The 17,986-nt window shown below is 50.6% G+C and overlaps 1 protein-coding gene across 2 annotated transcripts in view; it reads left to right on the forward strand.

Annotated features, from left to right (window-relative positions):
* The window catches only part of ITGA11 (integrin subunit alpha 11), a 135,649-nt gene that overhangs the window by 18,776 nt on the left and 98,887 nt on the right, over positions 1-17,986 (forward strand). For both annotated transcript variants that reach the window (XM_066342837.1, XM_066342836.1), the window contains exon 2: positions 13,153-13,264. In XM_066342837.1, the coding sequence (XP_066198934.1) occupies positions 13,153-13,264 (112 nt within the window). The remainder of the gene's footprint in view (positions 1-13,152; positions 13,265-17,986) is intronic.

Raw genomic sequence — 17,986 nt, forward strand, 5'->3', positions numbered from 1 at the left:
GGAGAAAGCGGGGGATGAATGCACAGGGCCTTGGGTAAAGAGAAGAGGGCCTGTAACCCATCTGCTTAAGTCGTTCTTGGAGGATATCTAGTTAATTCAATAAGCTCATCCGTGCTCATTCATTCATTCATTCATTCATGGGTTTGTTCAGCCAGCACTGTAGGGAGCCTGCTGTGTTCCAAACACTGGGCAGGCAGGGCACAGAGATAAAAAGGGACAGAACCCCTCGGCTTAGGTAATGTAGCCTCTCTTCTCACACCCAAGAGAAGGTTGGTATAGGGCAGGGGTCCCCAAACTTTTTACACAGGGGGCCAGTTCACTGTCCCTCAGACTGTTGGAGGGCCGAACTATAAAAAAAACTATGAACAAATCCCTATGCACACTGCACATATCTTATTTTAAAGTAAAAAAACAAAACGGGAACAAATACAATATTTAAAATAAAGAACAAGTAAATTTAAATCAACAAACTGACCAGTATTTCAATGGGAACTATGCTCCTCTCACTGACCACCAATGAAAGAGGTGCCCCTTCCGGAAGTGCTGTGGGGACTGGATAAATGGCCTCAGGGGGCCGCATGCGGCCCGTGGGCTGTAGTTTGGGGACCCCTGGTATAGGGGTTACAATGTTTCACCTGAAGGACAGCTACACAGATAAGAACTATACCTGGTCCAGCTGGGCGGGGGAGGGGGCATCATCTTTGGGCCTGAGTAGAGGGTCTGATCTGACCCCACCAAGGAGAGCTCTCAGCTGCCCTGGATGCCCTCTCACAGACACAGCTAGCCCCAAGGGAGCACTGAAAAGGGGTCAAGGATGTGTTGCCTGGAAGAGACAGGATGAGGCCCCCACACCTGGGCCACAGTCAGTCTTAGAGCCTCTGTTTCCTCTCCTTTTCAGTGGAGATAGAAAGCCCTAATCCCACCTGGCCAAATGGTGGCACAGTGGATAGAGACTGGGATGTGGAGGACCCAGGTTCGAAACCCTGAGGTCGCCGGCTTGAGTGCTGGCTCATCTGGCTTGAGCATGAACTTACCAGCTTGAGTGTGGGGTCGCTGGCATGAGTGTGGGATCATAGACATGACCCCACAGTAGCTGGCTTGAGCTTATAGGTCACTGGCTTGAGCCCAAGGTCACTGGCTTGAACAAGGGGTCACTAGCTCTGCTGAAGTCCCCCAGTCAAGGCACATGTGAGAAAGCAATCGATGAACAACTGAGGTGCTACAATGAAGAATTGATGCTTCTCATCTCTCCTTTCCTGTCTGTCTGTCCCTCTCTCTCTCTGTCTCTCTCTGCCTCTGTCACACACACACAAAAAAGCCCTAATCCTTTGTTGAAATGAAATGAAATACTGTACTGAAGCAGCTGGGTCCCCAGGAGGTTTGGGAAAGGAGTGGAGTGAGAGTGCGCACTGCCCGGGACCGTGGGGGGCTGATCCCCGCTCTCACTGTGTCCCAGCAACTAGAAGACCTTGGCCATGGTGGGTAACCTTCCTAAGCCTCCATTCCCATTGGCTCAAGAGGCCCAGCCCACCCTTAGTGTGTGTGTTTACTGCAAGCCTGTTGACCGCCACTGTTTGAAACACTAGGCACCAAGGGGATGCAGGCACAGGACATGGCATGGGTCCTGTCCCCCAAACTCTCCACCTTGGATGGGGAGGGGTGTCAGGAGGCAGGGCGGTCAGGTAGGGGCCCAGGATGGGATGGGGATGAGGTGGGTAGAGTGACAGGGCACGTGGGACATGCATGGGGCCCTGCTGACAGGTGGTGCAGAATAGGGGCCAACAGTAAAAGAGGCAGGCAGGCAGAGGGAACTGAGAGCACAGGCATGGAGGGGGAGGCAGTGTTCCTCCCGTGCAGACAGTGGGTTAGAGGCTGCCTGGAGAGACCTCATGAGATCGTAATACAAACACTCTTTCCCAGTTAACACCCCTGTACACGTGTGAGGGCTTCCTCGGGCCTCAGGTCTCAGAGAGCAAGTGGAACCTAGAACTCACCTAGAGACGGTGTCTGCGCCCTCATCGTATGCACGAGGAAGCTTTCTGATTCTGACGTGCTCTTCTTCACATTTGTAACATCAGGAGGACATAAAGGTTCATATTGTTCTGGGGCTTTTCCTCCTGGGGAAGTCAGCATATGCCACAGGCACCCACGAAACAGTTGCTGGTGTACTCAGAGCAGCAGTGGGTGTGGGCTGGAAACACACTGGTTCCCCAATGAGATAATTTTCCTGAAACATTGCCAAAGAAACGAGCGTGTGCTCATGCCATGGGGAGGGTGACGCCTTTCCATGGAAGCCTCCACACCAATTCCTTCTCCCATCTCCCTTCTCTATCCAGCCTGGGGTACAGCTGGTCCTTCAGATGGAAGGCACCTCCATCCCCAAAACCCTCTCCTTTCCCTAAACTCCTCCTGTTGTTACCCCTCCCATCCTGTCCACTCCATCTAATCCCTTGGCCATGCATGCGCAAGCACACACGCACACACACAGTGAGCCAAGTTCTGACCTGCAGGAGGCCGGGGAAGCCACGGATAGGAAGATCCGTGCAGACACATGATTGTATCCAACAGAGGGAAGGGACAGGGAGGATGGTGGTCAGCTGGTGATCTCGGTGGTTGGATGAATGTGAAGCAGGTGTTTCTTTCAGAGAAAAAGGCAGCGGGATAATGACCAGTTAGCACAGAGGCACGAACTGACATCCAAAAGGGTAGTCATTTTGTAAAGAAGTAAGACACTGATGAATTGATTAGAGAAGCTAGAAAACAGGGTGGTCTTTGGCAGAGTAAAGAGAGGGACTGTCCCTCTTGGAAAGACCCAAGTTGGGGCGAGTTTGCTCGGAAGCACAGAGGGACATCAAGGCCCGATGGTAAGAACCAGCTTGGTATCCCAGCCCTCAATTCTGGCAGGGGGTAGTTTCAGCTGAATGCTGAGCCACTGGGGGCAGGCACAGGGGTGTCATAGCTCATCTTCATCAGTGGCCTGAAGCTGAGGGGCACTTGTGTTGGACCCCAGTGCTGGAAGGGGGGAGGGGTGGCCTCAGTCCTGAAAGCCCATTGGATAGAGACTTGTAGGGACAGTGGCCATTTGTGTGCTCCTCCCCTCCCAAAGGAGATGGATTTGAGAATGAATCCAGAAAAGAGGGGCAGAGAAACCCAGGACATCCCAAAGGTCTTTAGACCACTTGCTCCTCATTTTCTAAAGGGGAAACTGAGGTCCAGAGAGAAACACTATCTGTTCGAGGTTCCACCAGACCTTCTGGCAGAACCCAGGGGGGAATCCAGGTCCCCTGCACGCAGCCTTGTCTCTATGCCACAACAGTCTTAGCCCTCAGGGGTGGGGGGGGCATGATATTCCCATGTCCCCTTTTCTGCGTCCTTGAACCAGCTATCCTAAAGTCAGAAGTCCATCCTCTGGCCTTTGACTTTATTAATGGTCCTCTAGCCATTTCTCTCCACTGAGTGGAGCATTACTTCCATTCCCAGAAGATTCTAGGGAGAGAGAAGGCTCTGTCACTCTGAGGTCACATGGCCATGTACTCAAGGAGTCAGTGCACACAGCCTGGTGTCCACGATTTTTTAAATAAGAGTGGTCTGAAGGAGCCCTGACCAGTTGGCTCAGTGGTGGAGTGTAGACCCAGCGTGTGGATGTCCCGGATTCGATTCCTGGTCAGGGCACACAGGAGAAATACCCATCTGCTTCTCCACCCTTCCCCCTTTTGCTTTTCTCTCTATCTCTCTCCCTTCTCCTTTCCTCAAGCAGCCATGACTCAACTGGAGTGAGTTGGCCCCAGGCACTGAGGATGGCTTCATGGCCTCCACTTCAGGTGCTAAAAAATGACTCCAGTTGCAATGGAGCAAGGGCCCCAGATGGGCAGAGCATCGCCCCCTAGTGGATTTGCTGGGTAGATTCCAGTTGGGGCGCATGTGGGAGTCTGTCTCTGCCTCACCTCCTTTCACTAAAAAGAAAAATAACAAGTGGTCTGAAAGGAACTGTGGTGTCCCTGCCCACTTGCTTTAAATCCTGCTGAGGTCTTAGTAGTACAGTCTGGCTCCTGGACAGAGCTGGGCTTTCTTGGGAAAGTGACCACATTGCCTGGATCCCCACGAAAACCTCCATCCCTCTGACATCTGGGGGTGCCTAGCACCACAATCAGGAAAGCAGGGCTCTGGGGCCAGTTCTCCCTGGTTCAAACAGAGAGGGAGCTGGACCTGGATGATGCAGAGTATTAGATGGTGATGCTTTTCTTCCCTTTGGCTCAGGAATGCAAAATATGATCACTGTTGCCTGGAGAGTTCCCTTCCTAAATGTGTTTGGCTCCTGCCACCATTAAGATGGGTTTGCATTCCTCCACATGGGCTTGGCCTCCAACTCTAAACTGTTTGCTGAGACTCCAGACGGATGTTTACATGCCAACAACTGGAAGTTGGCTGTGCGTTTGCCCAGGAGAACCTTTCAGACGTGTGCTGGGGCTGGGCCTTGGATCCCAGCGATCTTGAACCCTCTCATTTTACAGATGAGGAAACTGAGGCTCCATCTGGAGAGGTGGCATCATGTGACTCTCCCTGGACACATGGCCAAGTTAGTGGCAAAGCTGAGATTAGAACCCAGATCACCCTGCCCTGGTACAACTTCTCTCAGCTTCACTTCAGGTTCTGGTGGCTTGCAAACATGCCTGTTGACCCACCCATGCCACGTGCATGCAGTTTCCGAAGACCGTAAGTCATGTCTTATCTGACTGCATGTCCGCACTGGCCAGCATGGAACTGGAGCCTCACAGACCCAAATGGATAGTTACTGAATTGAAGGACTGGAGAGGAGGGTTGTACCAGAGTGGCGATGAATAAAGGTGGGCGTGAGGAAAAGCTGGTGGCCTTGGACAAATCACCACCCCTCTCCTAGCCTTAGTTCTCTCACTTATAACAGGGTCTTAAACCCGATTGAGTGATTCTCAAACTATGTTCCAGGACCCCTTAGTGTCCCCAGGAAGTATCTTAGCACTGCCACTGGGGATGTGGGGCTGCTCCTTGTCCCCTATCCCTAACCCCAACCTCAACTTTTTGTGTCTGCTTTTCATATATAGATTTTGTACCTACAGATGGAGTTCATTGCAGAAAATCAAAGTTTGGAGACCCCTAGACCATTTGATCTTTAAACTCCTTAATTACTCCTAAAATCCTAATAAGTTACCTTTCCCTAATAACAGATGTGCTACATACCACCTTTGACCCAGTAGTTAATGTCTGGGATGGGGACAGGAGTGTGGAGGGGGTTCAGGAAGTTCATGTCCCCTGCTTATTGGGAGGAGAGAAAATGAGGAAGTGGAGGGCCCTCATTCTATGGAAGCTCTATTGCTACACAGAGCCTGCTCCTGAGCCAAGAATCGATACTGGGGGTCTGTCTGTATGCCTGTGCTCTGTGTTTGAGTGAGGCAGGACGGCTCAGCGCTAAGGCTCGGTGTGTGGCTCAGGTAGGAGAGGTTATGACCTGCTTGCTGGGCCACATTGCTCCCTGACAGGCCAGGTCCAGGCCCAGCCCCGCCTCACGTTGGGTTTTCCCATGAGCTCTTGAGCAACAGAAATGACCGGTCCCCACAGACCCCCCCCAGCCCCCAGCCCCCCTTCTTCTTTCGTCTTCGTCCAGTCACTGTGAAATTGTTTCTCCTTCTTTCCAATTGTCCGTTATTTAAGAGCTAGACTGTATCAGTTACCAAATGCTATCTATAATAATGCTGTATAATAAATAATTCTCCTAAATCTGACTGACAAACAATAATTATTTAATTTGCCTGTCTGCGGGCAGCTGGGCGTAGCTGACCCAAACTAAGGTCAACTGAGTGGCTCTGCTGGTCTCACGTGTCTGGGGACTTGTGAGTCCCAGCTGGGTTTGGCTAGCGCAACTCAGCTGGGGCAGCTCCGCTCCACATGTCCCTCATCCTTCTCCCGGGATGCGTGGGCAAGCCTGAGCAAGTACTTCTCGCATTAATGTCAGAAGTGCAGGTGAGCAAGCAGGAGCAGACCAGGCTGTCCTAAGTCCTCGGCCAAGAACTTTCATTTCTGCCACATACGGCCCTGCCCAAAGCCAAGTAGGGACGGGGAGGATCTACTCTGCGCCTTTAGTGAGAGCTGCAGAGTCACGCGGCAAAGGGTGTGGGTACAGAGGAGCGAAGAAACGGGACGATCAATGCAATCTGGAGAGGGACCCTGACTTCATATCCCAGCTCTGTCACCTACTCCTTATGTGACATGGGGCAAGTTGCAGAAACTGTGCCTCAGTTCCCTCACTTCAAAAGTGGGAAATATCATAATACCTATTTCATAGGACCACCGTGAGGAGTAAATGAGTTAATACACGTGGCTGTCTTGTACGTGATGCTGAACAGTGTTAGTTGTTGGTAGGCAGAGCTGAGTTTGCTCCTTGAATTCAACACTTAATTTTACTGTGTCCCAAACCCTATAATGGGAATGAAGAGATCCATGAAATCCAGTCCTGGTCCTCACACTGATCGGAGGCCTGGGATGGGGAGAAGATGGATGAAATCCACTCCACTTGTGTGTAGGTTTAACTTCAGCACTTAACAGGAATTCACTAAACCCCTCATGAGTGGAGGTACAGGCAGAGGAATGCTCACAGTGCAGGGTGACTTATCTGTCACCCAAGCAGCTCCCTGCAGGGGAGGGGCTGTACTATTCTCTACCCACAGGGACCCCCCCCCCAGGGCAGGGCCCAGCCCCCACTCCCCTGAGAGCGTCCTGGGAAAGTGCAAAGTTACTAGGTCTCCTAGGAGGGCAGCAGCCCCCAAAGGCAAGATCCCACTTCTCCCCAGAGGCAGAGGGCTCCCTGAGCTGAGACTACCCCCTCTCCAGGGGAGACTCCACCCCCCACTGGCTAGGAGCTACTCTGATGAAGTAGGACCACTTTCTCCTTTCTCTCTGTCTCTTCTCTCATATATCACTAGTGCCTATTGCAGGGGCCTAGACTAGGCTCTCAGGCCTCATCAGCAATGCTCCCAACCCCACCTGTCTTTGCAACAATGTCCTCAGGGCAGGAGAGCTGCTGGGGGCAGCAAGGGCCACCACCTTTTGTAATTTGCTCAGGCAGAGGGATGGCAATGCAGTCAATGTATCTAAAGCTCATTCTGCCTCACTCTGGAATGTTCTCACTTTTCCTCCATAGCAGCGGGAGGTCCACTTTACCATTTCCTGTTGCTTAGCCAGTTTCAGGGTTTTTGCTCCCCTCCCCCCTTTTGTGATTTGCTTTTAGATGTGAAGATTTTTGGGAAGAGGGAGAAAATAGCAGAGTTTGGGTTATATTCCAGCCTCCCTCACTCCCACCCCAGGTCCAAACGTCCAAGGAAAATGAAGCTTTTGCTTACACAGGTGCATCTGCAGCAGAGAGCTGAGCCCAAAGAACCAGCGAGGCCTGGCTGGCCGCAGGCTGCGGGGCTGTTCCCACGTAGCCTCCCCCCCACCCCTATGGCTTCCCCTTGCTGTTAGTGCAAGTCTGGTGCTCCATCCAGACTGCCAAGGCCCTCAGGACTCGGGCTGGTCTTTCTGGCAGACCTCGGTGTGAGCAGTGCGCTAGTGAGCAGGATCTGAGGGACCCAGGACCGGGAGTTTGTAAGAAGGAAGGGGGGGAGCACAAGCCTAGGTGAGACCTCCGCAGTGAGGAACTCAGTGGCTGAGGGGTGGGAGCTGAAAGCTAGGAAGTCCTGATGGTGGCGGGCAGCACTGATGGGACCTCAGAGTGCATTCCTGCCGCTTCCTAGCTCTGTGACCTTGGCCATTACCTGCCTTCATTGTGCCTCAATTTCCTCACCTATAAAATGAAAATAATAATATACTTACTTCTAAAGTTTGTTGTGAGAATCAGATACATTTGGAACAGTGCGTGGTGCCTTACCCTCAAGGAGCCTGGTAGGAGGGCGGTGGCGGAGGGGGGGGAACCCGGCAATTTGTGACACACACACACACACACACACACACACACACACAGCAGGCCATTCTTTCCTCCTTTCCCTGGTTCCACATTCACTCTGGGAGTTCCTGCCTCCACCTTTGGGCCACCTCTCCAATTCCTACACATGGCCCCTATGGCCGAATCGTACCTCCAAAAGCCTCCTGACACCCCAGCCTGCAGCTGTCCCTCCCTTCTCCAGCAGTCACAGCGTAGAACTTCCCCTCGGCGGTTCCAGTTCCGTGGGCTGCTGCCCCGAGCCGGCAGGGTCTCTACACTCTTCCTGTCCGCTCACTTTGCAGCAGTGTTCGGGGCCAGCCCCTGGCTCAGTGCTGGATCCAGCAATGAATAAACGGACCCTATCTTGCCCTCACAGAACCACCCTCCTAATGGGGAGGTGAGAGGAATTATAATTGTGCCTAATTACTAACCGTAATGAGAAAAGGCCGAGTCATCAGTCCCCTGTTCGTGAGGTATAAAGGGTGATAAGAGCATTAGGTAAGACCTGGTATAATCAGGGATCAAGGAGGCTTCCTAGGGGAGGAAGGAAGGATGTGACATTGTATTGAGACTTGAAGGTGATGAGAAGCTCATCAGAGACATTCAAGCAGAGGAAACACATGTGCAAAGGCCCCCAAGGTGGGAGGAAGCAGAAAGGGGGACCCTGATACCTGGACCACAAGGAGCCAAAGGAAAACTCACACAGGGCTGGGGAGGCCTCCGGGGGCCCTGAGGCCACATGGAGATTTTGGACTTTCTCCCAAGATCCCTGGAGAGTTCTTTAGTTATTTGGCAGAGGTGGAGGTGGGTGGGATGGGGTGGGGGGCACCGTGGACTCTCAGCAGATGCTTCTTAAGCTAGAGTGAGCACTTCCTGTGGAGCTGTGGAGTTGACAGCAGCTCTAGAGAAGTGTTGGCCAGCGTGCCTCAGCCTCAGGGACTGACTGCCCCAGCTGGTGATGTGGCGGCCTCCACCTTAGTGTAGAGTGAAGGGTTTGAGAACCAGGGGCCCCAGTGATGCTCAAGCTCCGTGCTGTAGTTTCAGTGCCTTCTGGGACTCACTGATGCTTTCTAAAAGACGGTAAGATTCTGAGAAAGGGAGCAGCAGCTGATGTAACTTTGGCCACAGTCCACGGGACAGCAACCCAGGAATTGTGGTTTTTTCCCCCTCTGTCATCAATATCAAGGGCAGAAAAGTGGCAAGCTGCCCAACCCGGCTCCAGTATCTCTGCAGCCGGCCTGTTGGTTCCCATCAAAAACAACTTTGTTTTGTTTTGTTGGTATTGGGGGCTCATGAGTCTCTGGGCAGAGTACATTCCCCCAGCATGAAAGCTGCATGCCCTCGGGGGAGCACGCAGAGACCTTGTCGGGGCTGAGGTCAGGCGGCACACTTGACATCACTTTTAGGAAATTCATTCTCTGGTTGGTTCGGTTTGGTCAGAAGCAAATGTTAACTTGGGAAAGAAACCAGAATTTTGTAACGCAGTGCCCAGCCCTGAGGGCTTTTGTCCTCTTCCTTGTGGCCAGACTTTCACTAACCCTGTGCCCAGGAGCTTAGGGATGGGAACCCTAGGGGAGACAGGACTCGTCTGGGATGGAGCCCTAAGTGAGGGAAGGAGCACAGGGCACCTGCCTTCCCTACCATTTGCTTCTTTCAACCAAACCCAAAGGCAGACGAGGAGGACCTGAAGGCAGGAAGGAAGACCCTTTCCAAAAAGAATTTTCTGTCCCCCAGTGGATCCTTTGTATAAAAGGCTGATCTCCCAGGGTGACACACACCCTAGTGCCACAAGCTACTTAATCAAGGACCTGCACTAACCTCCCCCCAGCTGAGTGATTTGGGACAAATTATTTAACTTCCCAGAGGTATGATCATAACTATTGCACAGGGTTAGTGTGAGATTTAGCTAATTAATATAAAATTAATGGTTAAATACCTAGAATAGTGTCTAGAATATGTCAGTGTTTTATTTTTCCCCTTCCTCATTGGCAGGAGAAAGCATCCTAGCCAAACACAGGTCCTGGTCTCTAATAATTCAATCAACCAATATCTATGGCAGGGGTCCCCAAACTTTTTACACAGGGGGCCAGTTCACTGTCCCTCAGACCATTGGAGGGCCAGACTATAAAAAAACTATGAACAAATCCTTATGCACACTGCACATATCTTATTTTAAAGTAAGAAAACAAAATGGGAACAAATACAATATTTAAAATAAAGAACAAGTAAATTTAAATCAACAAGCTGACCAGTATTTCAATGAGAACTATGCTCCTGTCACTGACCACCAATGAAAGAGGTACCCTTCCGGAAGTGCAGCGGGGGCCGGATAAATGGCCTCAGGGGGCCACATGTGGCCCGTGGGCCGTAGTTTGGGGACCCCTGATCTATGGCAATTAACTGTGAGCCGGATATTTATCTGAGGCACTAAGAATATACCAGTGAGGAAATAGCAGTGTCGCATGGCAGTCAGAGACCATAAGGATATTATAGATTATCAGCCACATGAGAATAAACACGTGTGTAATATGCTTATGATAATGCTATGAGGAAAAATGAAGACTAAGGGGATGAGAGTGACAGGGTGGCCTGGTGATGGACAAAATGGCATGAAACAAAGACCATGATGACTCGAGGGAGTGAGACATGTGGATAACTGAGGGAAGAGCATTCCAGGCAGGGGGAACAGCCAGGGCAAAGACGCTGATCAAAGAACGAGCCTGACACCTTCTCAGAACAGCAAGGAAAGATGGGAGCAAATGTGGCTGGAGCAGAGGAATGCAGGGGGAAGACAGGAAACGAAGTCAGGGGGAGTGAGGTGAGCTCCTGCAGGGCCTTGCAAGTAAGGAGTTTGGCTGGGGGGGGGGGGGCAGAGACTGATCGGAGGGAGGGTATGCAGCTGGAGAGTGATGGGATGTGATAAGTCTTGGAAAGATCCTTCTGCTGAATTTGTACAAGAAACACTAATAATGGAAAGGCCTCAAATACAATTTCTGGCCTCATCTTCATTTGTTCTTACCTCACTGCAGGCCAGGAAGTGGTGGGTGGGTCTGGATTTCCTGACTGCCAGAGCAAACCTTCCTCTTGTTCAGGGCCACCTCCCTCTACTATGGCCAGAGGCAGGACGGGAGGACCAGGGACCAGGGAACACCAAAGGGTGTCTCCAGGGGGCGCCAGGGAGCCAGATAAAGTGTTGCCCCATACTCAGGGATTGAGTGCGGTTTGTGCATGTGTGTGCATGTATGCATGTATGTGCATGTGTGCATGAATTTCTGTGTGTGTGTGTCCATACCCGGGACAGAGTTGGAGAGTGAATTCCTCTCTGTTCACCTCCTAGCTTTGCCCAGTTGTCGCTGGTGTCTCTGCCTGATGCCATGCCTTCACTGGCCAGTGACTTGTGCTCCTTCGTCCCCCTGGGCTCACCTGACTAGGGTCCTGTCCCCCAAGGCTGCCAGCTGCTAGCCAGGCTGATAGGTCCATTCATGGTCTGGACTTTGTAAACGAAGCACTAACGGTCTATATCCTCTTCTTCCCCCGCCCCCCTGAAGGCCATGACACCAAAGTCATGTGGAAGATTAAGAATTGTGCAGACAGGGTTGGCAGCCACAGAGCCACTTGCTGCTACTGTCCTCTCCTGTATCCCCAACAAGTACTGCTCATTGATCAAACTAGTCTTGTCCACTGGGCCCAGACCTGACCTCAGGATCTTTCTTAAATTATTGCTCTAGGTAGCACTAATAATCAATTGACAAGGGTAAGTGAGATAACACAAATCTAACAAGACTACTGTCGGGTGTTTCAGTTTTGCCTCTGGGGACTATAATTCTATGACTCGGGGGAATGACCGAACACTGCATCCGTTTGCTGAGGGAAAAAATAAAGGAAGTGTGGAAGAAACCACTTGTTCCTGCAGAGCAGGCCTACAGGCCTTATTCCAGTGGGTGCCCCAGGGCGTCCCCCTTGAACACTCAGCCCAGGTGTCAGCGCTCAGGTTCAGAGTTCCTCTCCGTCGGTGCACCTCTCTAACCCTTGGCTTTCCATTTGCGCCCATCAAGGTTGCTATGGAGATCAATTGATAACATACATGTGAATGTTCTTTGAAACTTATAAAGTGCCCTACACATGGAAGGTAACAATGATAAAATTCTATTTGTTGATTGGTTGCCACTCAGCTAGATTTTTGGCTTGAAGTAGGATTCCCCGGGGGTCCCAAGCTTGGTGGTCCTGTTAGGAGTGACAACTGGGTAGAGACACAGTTTAGATGTGTAATAAGACTACACATGCCCTGAAAATGCAGGGAAGGAGTTGCAGAGCAAGCATCTGAGGTCCTGGTCCTGATGCTGCTACTGACCTGCAAGGCAGCTCTGGACCAGACCCTTAGCCTCACTGGGCTAAACCCCCTCTGCCAGATGTGGATGATGCTTTCTCCTTCTCCCAAGTCCTGTGAGGGTAAATGATGACGGACACTCAAACTTCCATACAGATGCGAGTTGTTACTGCTTATAACTTGGCACGAGCATGCCAAAGGGGCAAAGCATTTGGCTCAAGAACAAGGCTTTCCACCAGGTAGAAATTGACGTGTGACTTCACCAATCAGGGAAGACCTTCGGGGCGGGGTGAAAAGGTGCCGGGACTGCATTTCTGCTCTGCCTCAGCTGCGCCCCGCACGGCAGGTGCGTGTCCCCTGCTGAGGCCAGGCAGAGCTTTGCAGTCCACTGGGTCAGCTGGCAGTGCTGGGGTTGTGGCACTGAGACGTCAGTCTTGAGGAAGAACTGACTCCTTAGTAGGCAAAGATGAGAGAAGGGAGAAGAGAGAGGAGGGAAGAGAGAAAAATGGAAGAGGGGACCAGCAAAAGCCAGAAGCTGAGTTGGAGAAAGGAGGGATAGAGGGAGGGAATTTTCTGGGGGAGGGACTGGTCTCTCTACTCTGATGGGTCTCCAGTCTCCCTAAGAGTAGGTTATATGCCTCTCCTATTGGATTATGGCCACTCAGGGCAGGGACTGGGCTTTTCCCATAAGACTGTGGATTCCCCTAAGCAGGGACTATGTCAACAACCTCCTAGAGGGGATCCCCAAGGGTAGGGGAACATACTCCTCCCAGACTCTCCAAAGTAGGTGAGCTTCCAGAGAGGCCCCCTTCCCCTGAGACCAAGACCACCACCTGCCTGACCCCTCTGCTCTCCTCTCTTCTCACTGCCCCAGGGTTCACAAACACCTTCAACATGGACACCAAGAAGCCACGAGTTATTCCTGGCTCCAGGGCTTCCTTCTTTGGCTACACGGTACAACAGCATGACATCGGCGGCAAGAAGTGGTGAGTAGGAGCTGCCACCCCACCCACCCCTGACCTCCCCACCGCTTGCCCACCATCCTTTCACTGAACCCAGCAGCTGCCAGACTGGTCCTCCCATTTCCAGTGACTTGACTTCTTGTCCTGGCAGGTGGAGGCTGCACAGGCTCTGCCCCTGACTGTGGAATCTTGAGCATTCCATTTCACATGCCCTCAATCTTCTCATCTGAGAAATGGGAATGAACACCCTTCCCCCTCCTGGTTATGGGGCAGCAGTTAGCGGGCATCAGAGACCAATTGTTATCCCCTCTCCACCCCTCTCAAGGCCTCTGTGTCTCATCAGCGAGGCAGCGCCTTTGGTCCTGGCTTCTTAGAGAACCGGGTGGGGGTGTTTCTGAGGGGTGGATGTGAATGTGCTCACAAGCTAAAACACAGGCAGTGGTGGGGCAAATGGACAGGGAATGAGAAAGAGTGGAAGGAGAGGCCAGAAGGATTCCAGGACTGCTATGGGGAGGGGCAATTAAGAAGAGGGAAGGATTCACCTTGAATTTTTATAAAGACTTTATTGGGTGGTATTTTACGTATCATAAAATCTGCTCATCTCACATGTACAAATCAATGATTTTTTTTTAAGTAAATTGACCAAGTTATGCAACCATCACTGCAAATCAAATTTAGAACATTTTCACCCCTCCCCCAATAAGACCCTCAAGCACAGGTACTGTTAGTTGCCATGCTTCTCCCTCAGATGGTCTGTAGCTGACAGAAGGCAAGGCATTCTGTCCTTCCTGGGGTAGAAGGGGCAAGGCCTTTGCCTCTGGAAAGCACTCGCCAAGCTCAGGGAGCATGCGAACACTGGTGGTTGACGTCCTCTGCTGCCCTCTTCCCGGTCTGGCCTCTGCCTATCCTCCCCAACCTCTTTTTCTTCCCCTTTCCCCACCTCCTATGTTGTGCTCAACACCCATCACTAGTCAAATTGCTTTAGATCAGTGTTTCCAGTACTCTAGACAGTTGCACATGCTGGCCCCTCCTCCTACGCTATAGCTCCTCCCATGATATCTTCTCCTACCTTCCCACTTACCTTACCCACCATGTGGATCTGGCTGATTCTCTCTGATAGAGATAGAAATGAGAGATAGAGAGACATGCTTTTATAAATGAGTATCTTACTTGATGTCTTTCTATTGAGGTATAACTCAGATACAATAAGTGTAAACATCTTAAGTATATCGCTCAGTAAACTTCTACATATGTACATGCTTGTGTAATGACCTCCCAGAACACAATGTAAAACACTTCCAGCTCCCCAGGAAGCTCCTTTGTGCCCCCACACAGTCAGTGCACCTCCAGGTAACGACTATTCTGACCCTACTGCCATCGATTCCTTTTGCTGTGACTTTATCACAGCTCGTTGTACCTGACTCATTATGCCTTTGAGGTTTGACAGGTTGATGACTGTATTATACTTCATGCTTCTTCACTGGTGTGTGATAATCCACTGTAGCAATGCACCACAATTTATTTCTCTATTACTGTTGATGCATATTTGGATTGCTTCAATTTTGGTTATTTTGAATAGAAAGCCTACTAACATTCTTCTATATACATGTCTTGATGGACAGACACCCTCATTTTCATTGGGGGGTATACTTGTGTACTCATTTGTATTGGGTATGGACTGCTGCTCCCTTTTGAGCTCCATTCCCCTGTGGTCTGTAAGGGAGATGCCACCATAGGGAGTTGGGCGGGTGTGGGATTAGCTCCGTGCTTCCCTTTTCTCGGGTATAGAGCTCTACATTGATTGTGGTCACTACCTGAAAGCAGTTGTTTTACATATTTTGTGTTTTCATAGTTGTTTATGGCTGGAATTGAAAGCCCTCTTGCATATTCTCTTATCAACTTAGATATCACTTCTTCTAAGAAAACATTTACCAAACTGGATCATGATTGCCTGTTTCATTGTCTTTCTCCCTGAAATCAGGGGTATTATCCCCGGCATTTAGTAGATTCTTATAGGAACATAGTCTGAAAAACTGAATTAATCACTTGAACCTCACTCGACCAGCCTAGGCATAGATGCACAGCATCCCGATTCTTCATGTATAAAGGGTGACGGATGAAATGGGCCTGGCTTTTGCAAGATAGAATCTGTTTTGACCACTATTTGTTTATTAAGCATCTGTTAATAAATTTTACTAGACTCTGCAAAATATTTATTTCGGTAAGACATGGTTGCACTCTCAAATAACTCCCAGTCCAGTTGAGGGAGCAACACCAATATTCTTGAAATAATTAAAAAAAAAATACAAAACAAAATGTGACCTGGTGTTAATTATGTTCATCTTTGTGAGACACGTTCTCCGTAAAGACTTACTGGATCCTTCTCCCTTGCCTAAAACGGCCTTCCCTTCCCCACGCCCTCTCTCTGGTGTTGGAGTTGCTTCAGCCCGTGGCCCAGGTCCTTCCTGCCTCCTAGGTGCGGACCTGGCTTTCAGTCCTTAAGGCAAAGCTTGCACACCTTGGTCTGCATTTCCTGAGCCTGCAGTAAGGCCAGGGAATCTGTGTTTTTAAAAGCTCCCCAGAAGACTCCAGCAGGGAGACTGGGGCCACGGAGACTCACTGTCTCCACTGAGGGTTGGGACATGCTGGTGGGGAGTCGCATCACTCCTCAGCCTCTGCCCTGAGACCCAGGTCCCAGCACTGATCCAGAGGAGGACCCACTGGCTGTCTCCAAGCTCAGGCTCCAATGGGATCTGGTCTCCATTTACCAGATTGTGAGCCTTCTTGACCATCAGGGGCATCAGAACCTGGTGTAAATGGCTGGAGGAGAGGGGACACATCTGGTGGGACCGCCACTTTATTTTATTAACTCTTTCCCGTCTGCCCAGCGCATTCCCAACTCAGACCCCAAGCTACGCACAGCAGTGCTTCAGACATCTTGAACAGTTTTACACACGCCTGGGTTTTAGCAACAATAACAATGTTCACAAACACACAAAAAGGAAAAGAGAAAACAAATTCCTCTCGGGCTGAGTGTTCTCTGCCCCTGCGTTTTAAGCCCTTGTGTATTTTCAGAGAAATTTAATCCACATGACTCTAATGTGTGTACATTGAGATCATTAAGTCAGTTAGTTTTTTAAGAGCATTTGATGTTCCAAAGCTCCAGTGTAGGGTTTACAGAGGGCTTCTCCAAGCCTTTGGTCCTGTGGAGCAGGAAGCCTCCTGGCGATGAGATGGGGGCGGGGGGTAAGATTCTCTGAGCCCTGGAGAGAGAAGCCTCAGCTCCCAGCAAGGCAAGGCGGGGCATGTCACCTCCTCCTCTTGAGTGCCCCAAGAGCAGCAGCCGGACAAAACCCAAGAGCGCCAAAAGGGAACCCTTGAAACTCAGTGGCCTTTAAGACGCCAAAGTGAATTCCCTGGGATACATACAGGTTCAGGGACATGAGCAACTTGTAAAAATAGGCTTGCCCCCATTTTATAGGCATGGCAGCTGAGACTCTGAGAGAGAGATGATGTAATTAGTAGGTGTCTGAGCCAGGTCTGGAGCTCAGATCTCCTTAGGTCCAAGGGGGCGCAGAACAGAAGCAGCCCTGGCCCTGAGGCTGGCCAGGAACATACAGTCTCCAATGGCTGTATCCTTCCTTACTGGCTACGCTGCCGGCCCCACAGAGAGCTGAGGCTGTGGTGTCCCCAGGGCCCAGCACTAACATGGTCACATAAACAACATGTGGGAAGAATGAGTGCTTAGCCCAGCTGGGAAGAGAAGAAATACACTCTCACAGCCCAGTCCTGGATGATAAACACCAAGAGGGCATACAGAAGGAACTCTGGGAGTTTGAGTAAGGGAGAGTGGACTCCTAATTCAGCAGGACTGGGTAGAGGGAATCTGGAAAAGAAAGAGCCACATTGAGAGACAGGATACTATCCCGAGTGGCTGGAGGAGAAGGTCCAGAAAGCAGAGCAGTGAGACCAAAGACTGGGAGAACAAAGATTATACTTTGGAGGTTTGTTTGTTTGTTTATTTGTTTGTTTTTAAATCATGATGTAGTGGGTTTTTGTTGTTGTTGTTTTTACAGAGACAGAGAGAGAGTCAGAGAGAGGGATAGACAGGGACAGACAGGAACGGAGAGATGAGAAGCATCAATCATTAGTTTTTTGTTGCACATTGTGACACCTTAGTTGTTCATTGATTGCTTTCTCACATGCGCCTTGACCATGGGCCTTCAGCAGACCGAGTGACCACTTGCAACCCCTTGCTTGAGCCAACGACCCTGGGTCCCAGCCAGTGAACTTTTGCTCAAACCAGATGAGCCTGCACTCAAGCTGGCAACCTCGGGATCTTGAACCCAGGTCCTCAGCATCCCAGTCTGACACTCTATCCACTGCGCCACTGCCTGGTCAGGCTACTTTGGAGGGTTTTAAATACCAGGGCAAGAGGATTGTATCTAGATGGCAATAGGGAACAATTGGGGTTTTAGAGCAGGAAAGTGGCTCACTAGAGGTGTAACTTTTAGGGTGATCAATCTGGCTAACATGTGGAGGATAGAATTTAGAGGAGACCCTGGAAGGGGGAATCTGGTAGAAAGGCTAGAAAAGTCTTGGTGAGTGGAGGGTCTATGGCAGGGGTCGGGGACCTATGGCTCGCGAGTCAGATGTGTCTCTTTTGATGGCTGCATCTGGCTTGCAGACAAATCTTTAATAAAAAAATAATAACATTAAAAATATAAAACATTCTAGCCTGACCTG

The sequence above is a fragment of the Saccopteryx leptura genome, chromosome 6 (assembly GCF_036850995.1).
Source record: "Saccopteryx leptura isolate mSacLep1 chromosome 6, mSacLep1_pri_phased_curated, whole genome shotgun sequence".
NCBI lineage: Eukaryota > Metazoa > Chordata > Mammalia > Chiroptera > Emballonuridae > Saccopteryx > Saccopteryx leptura.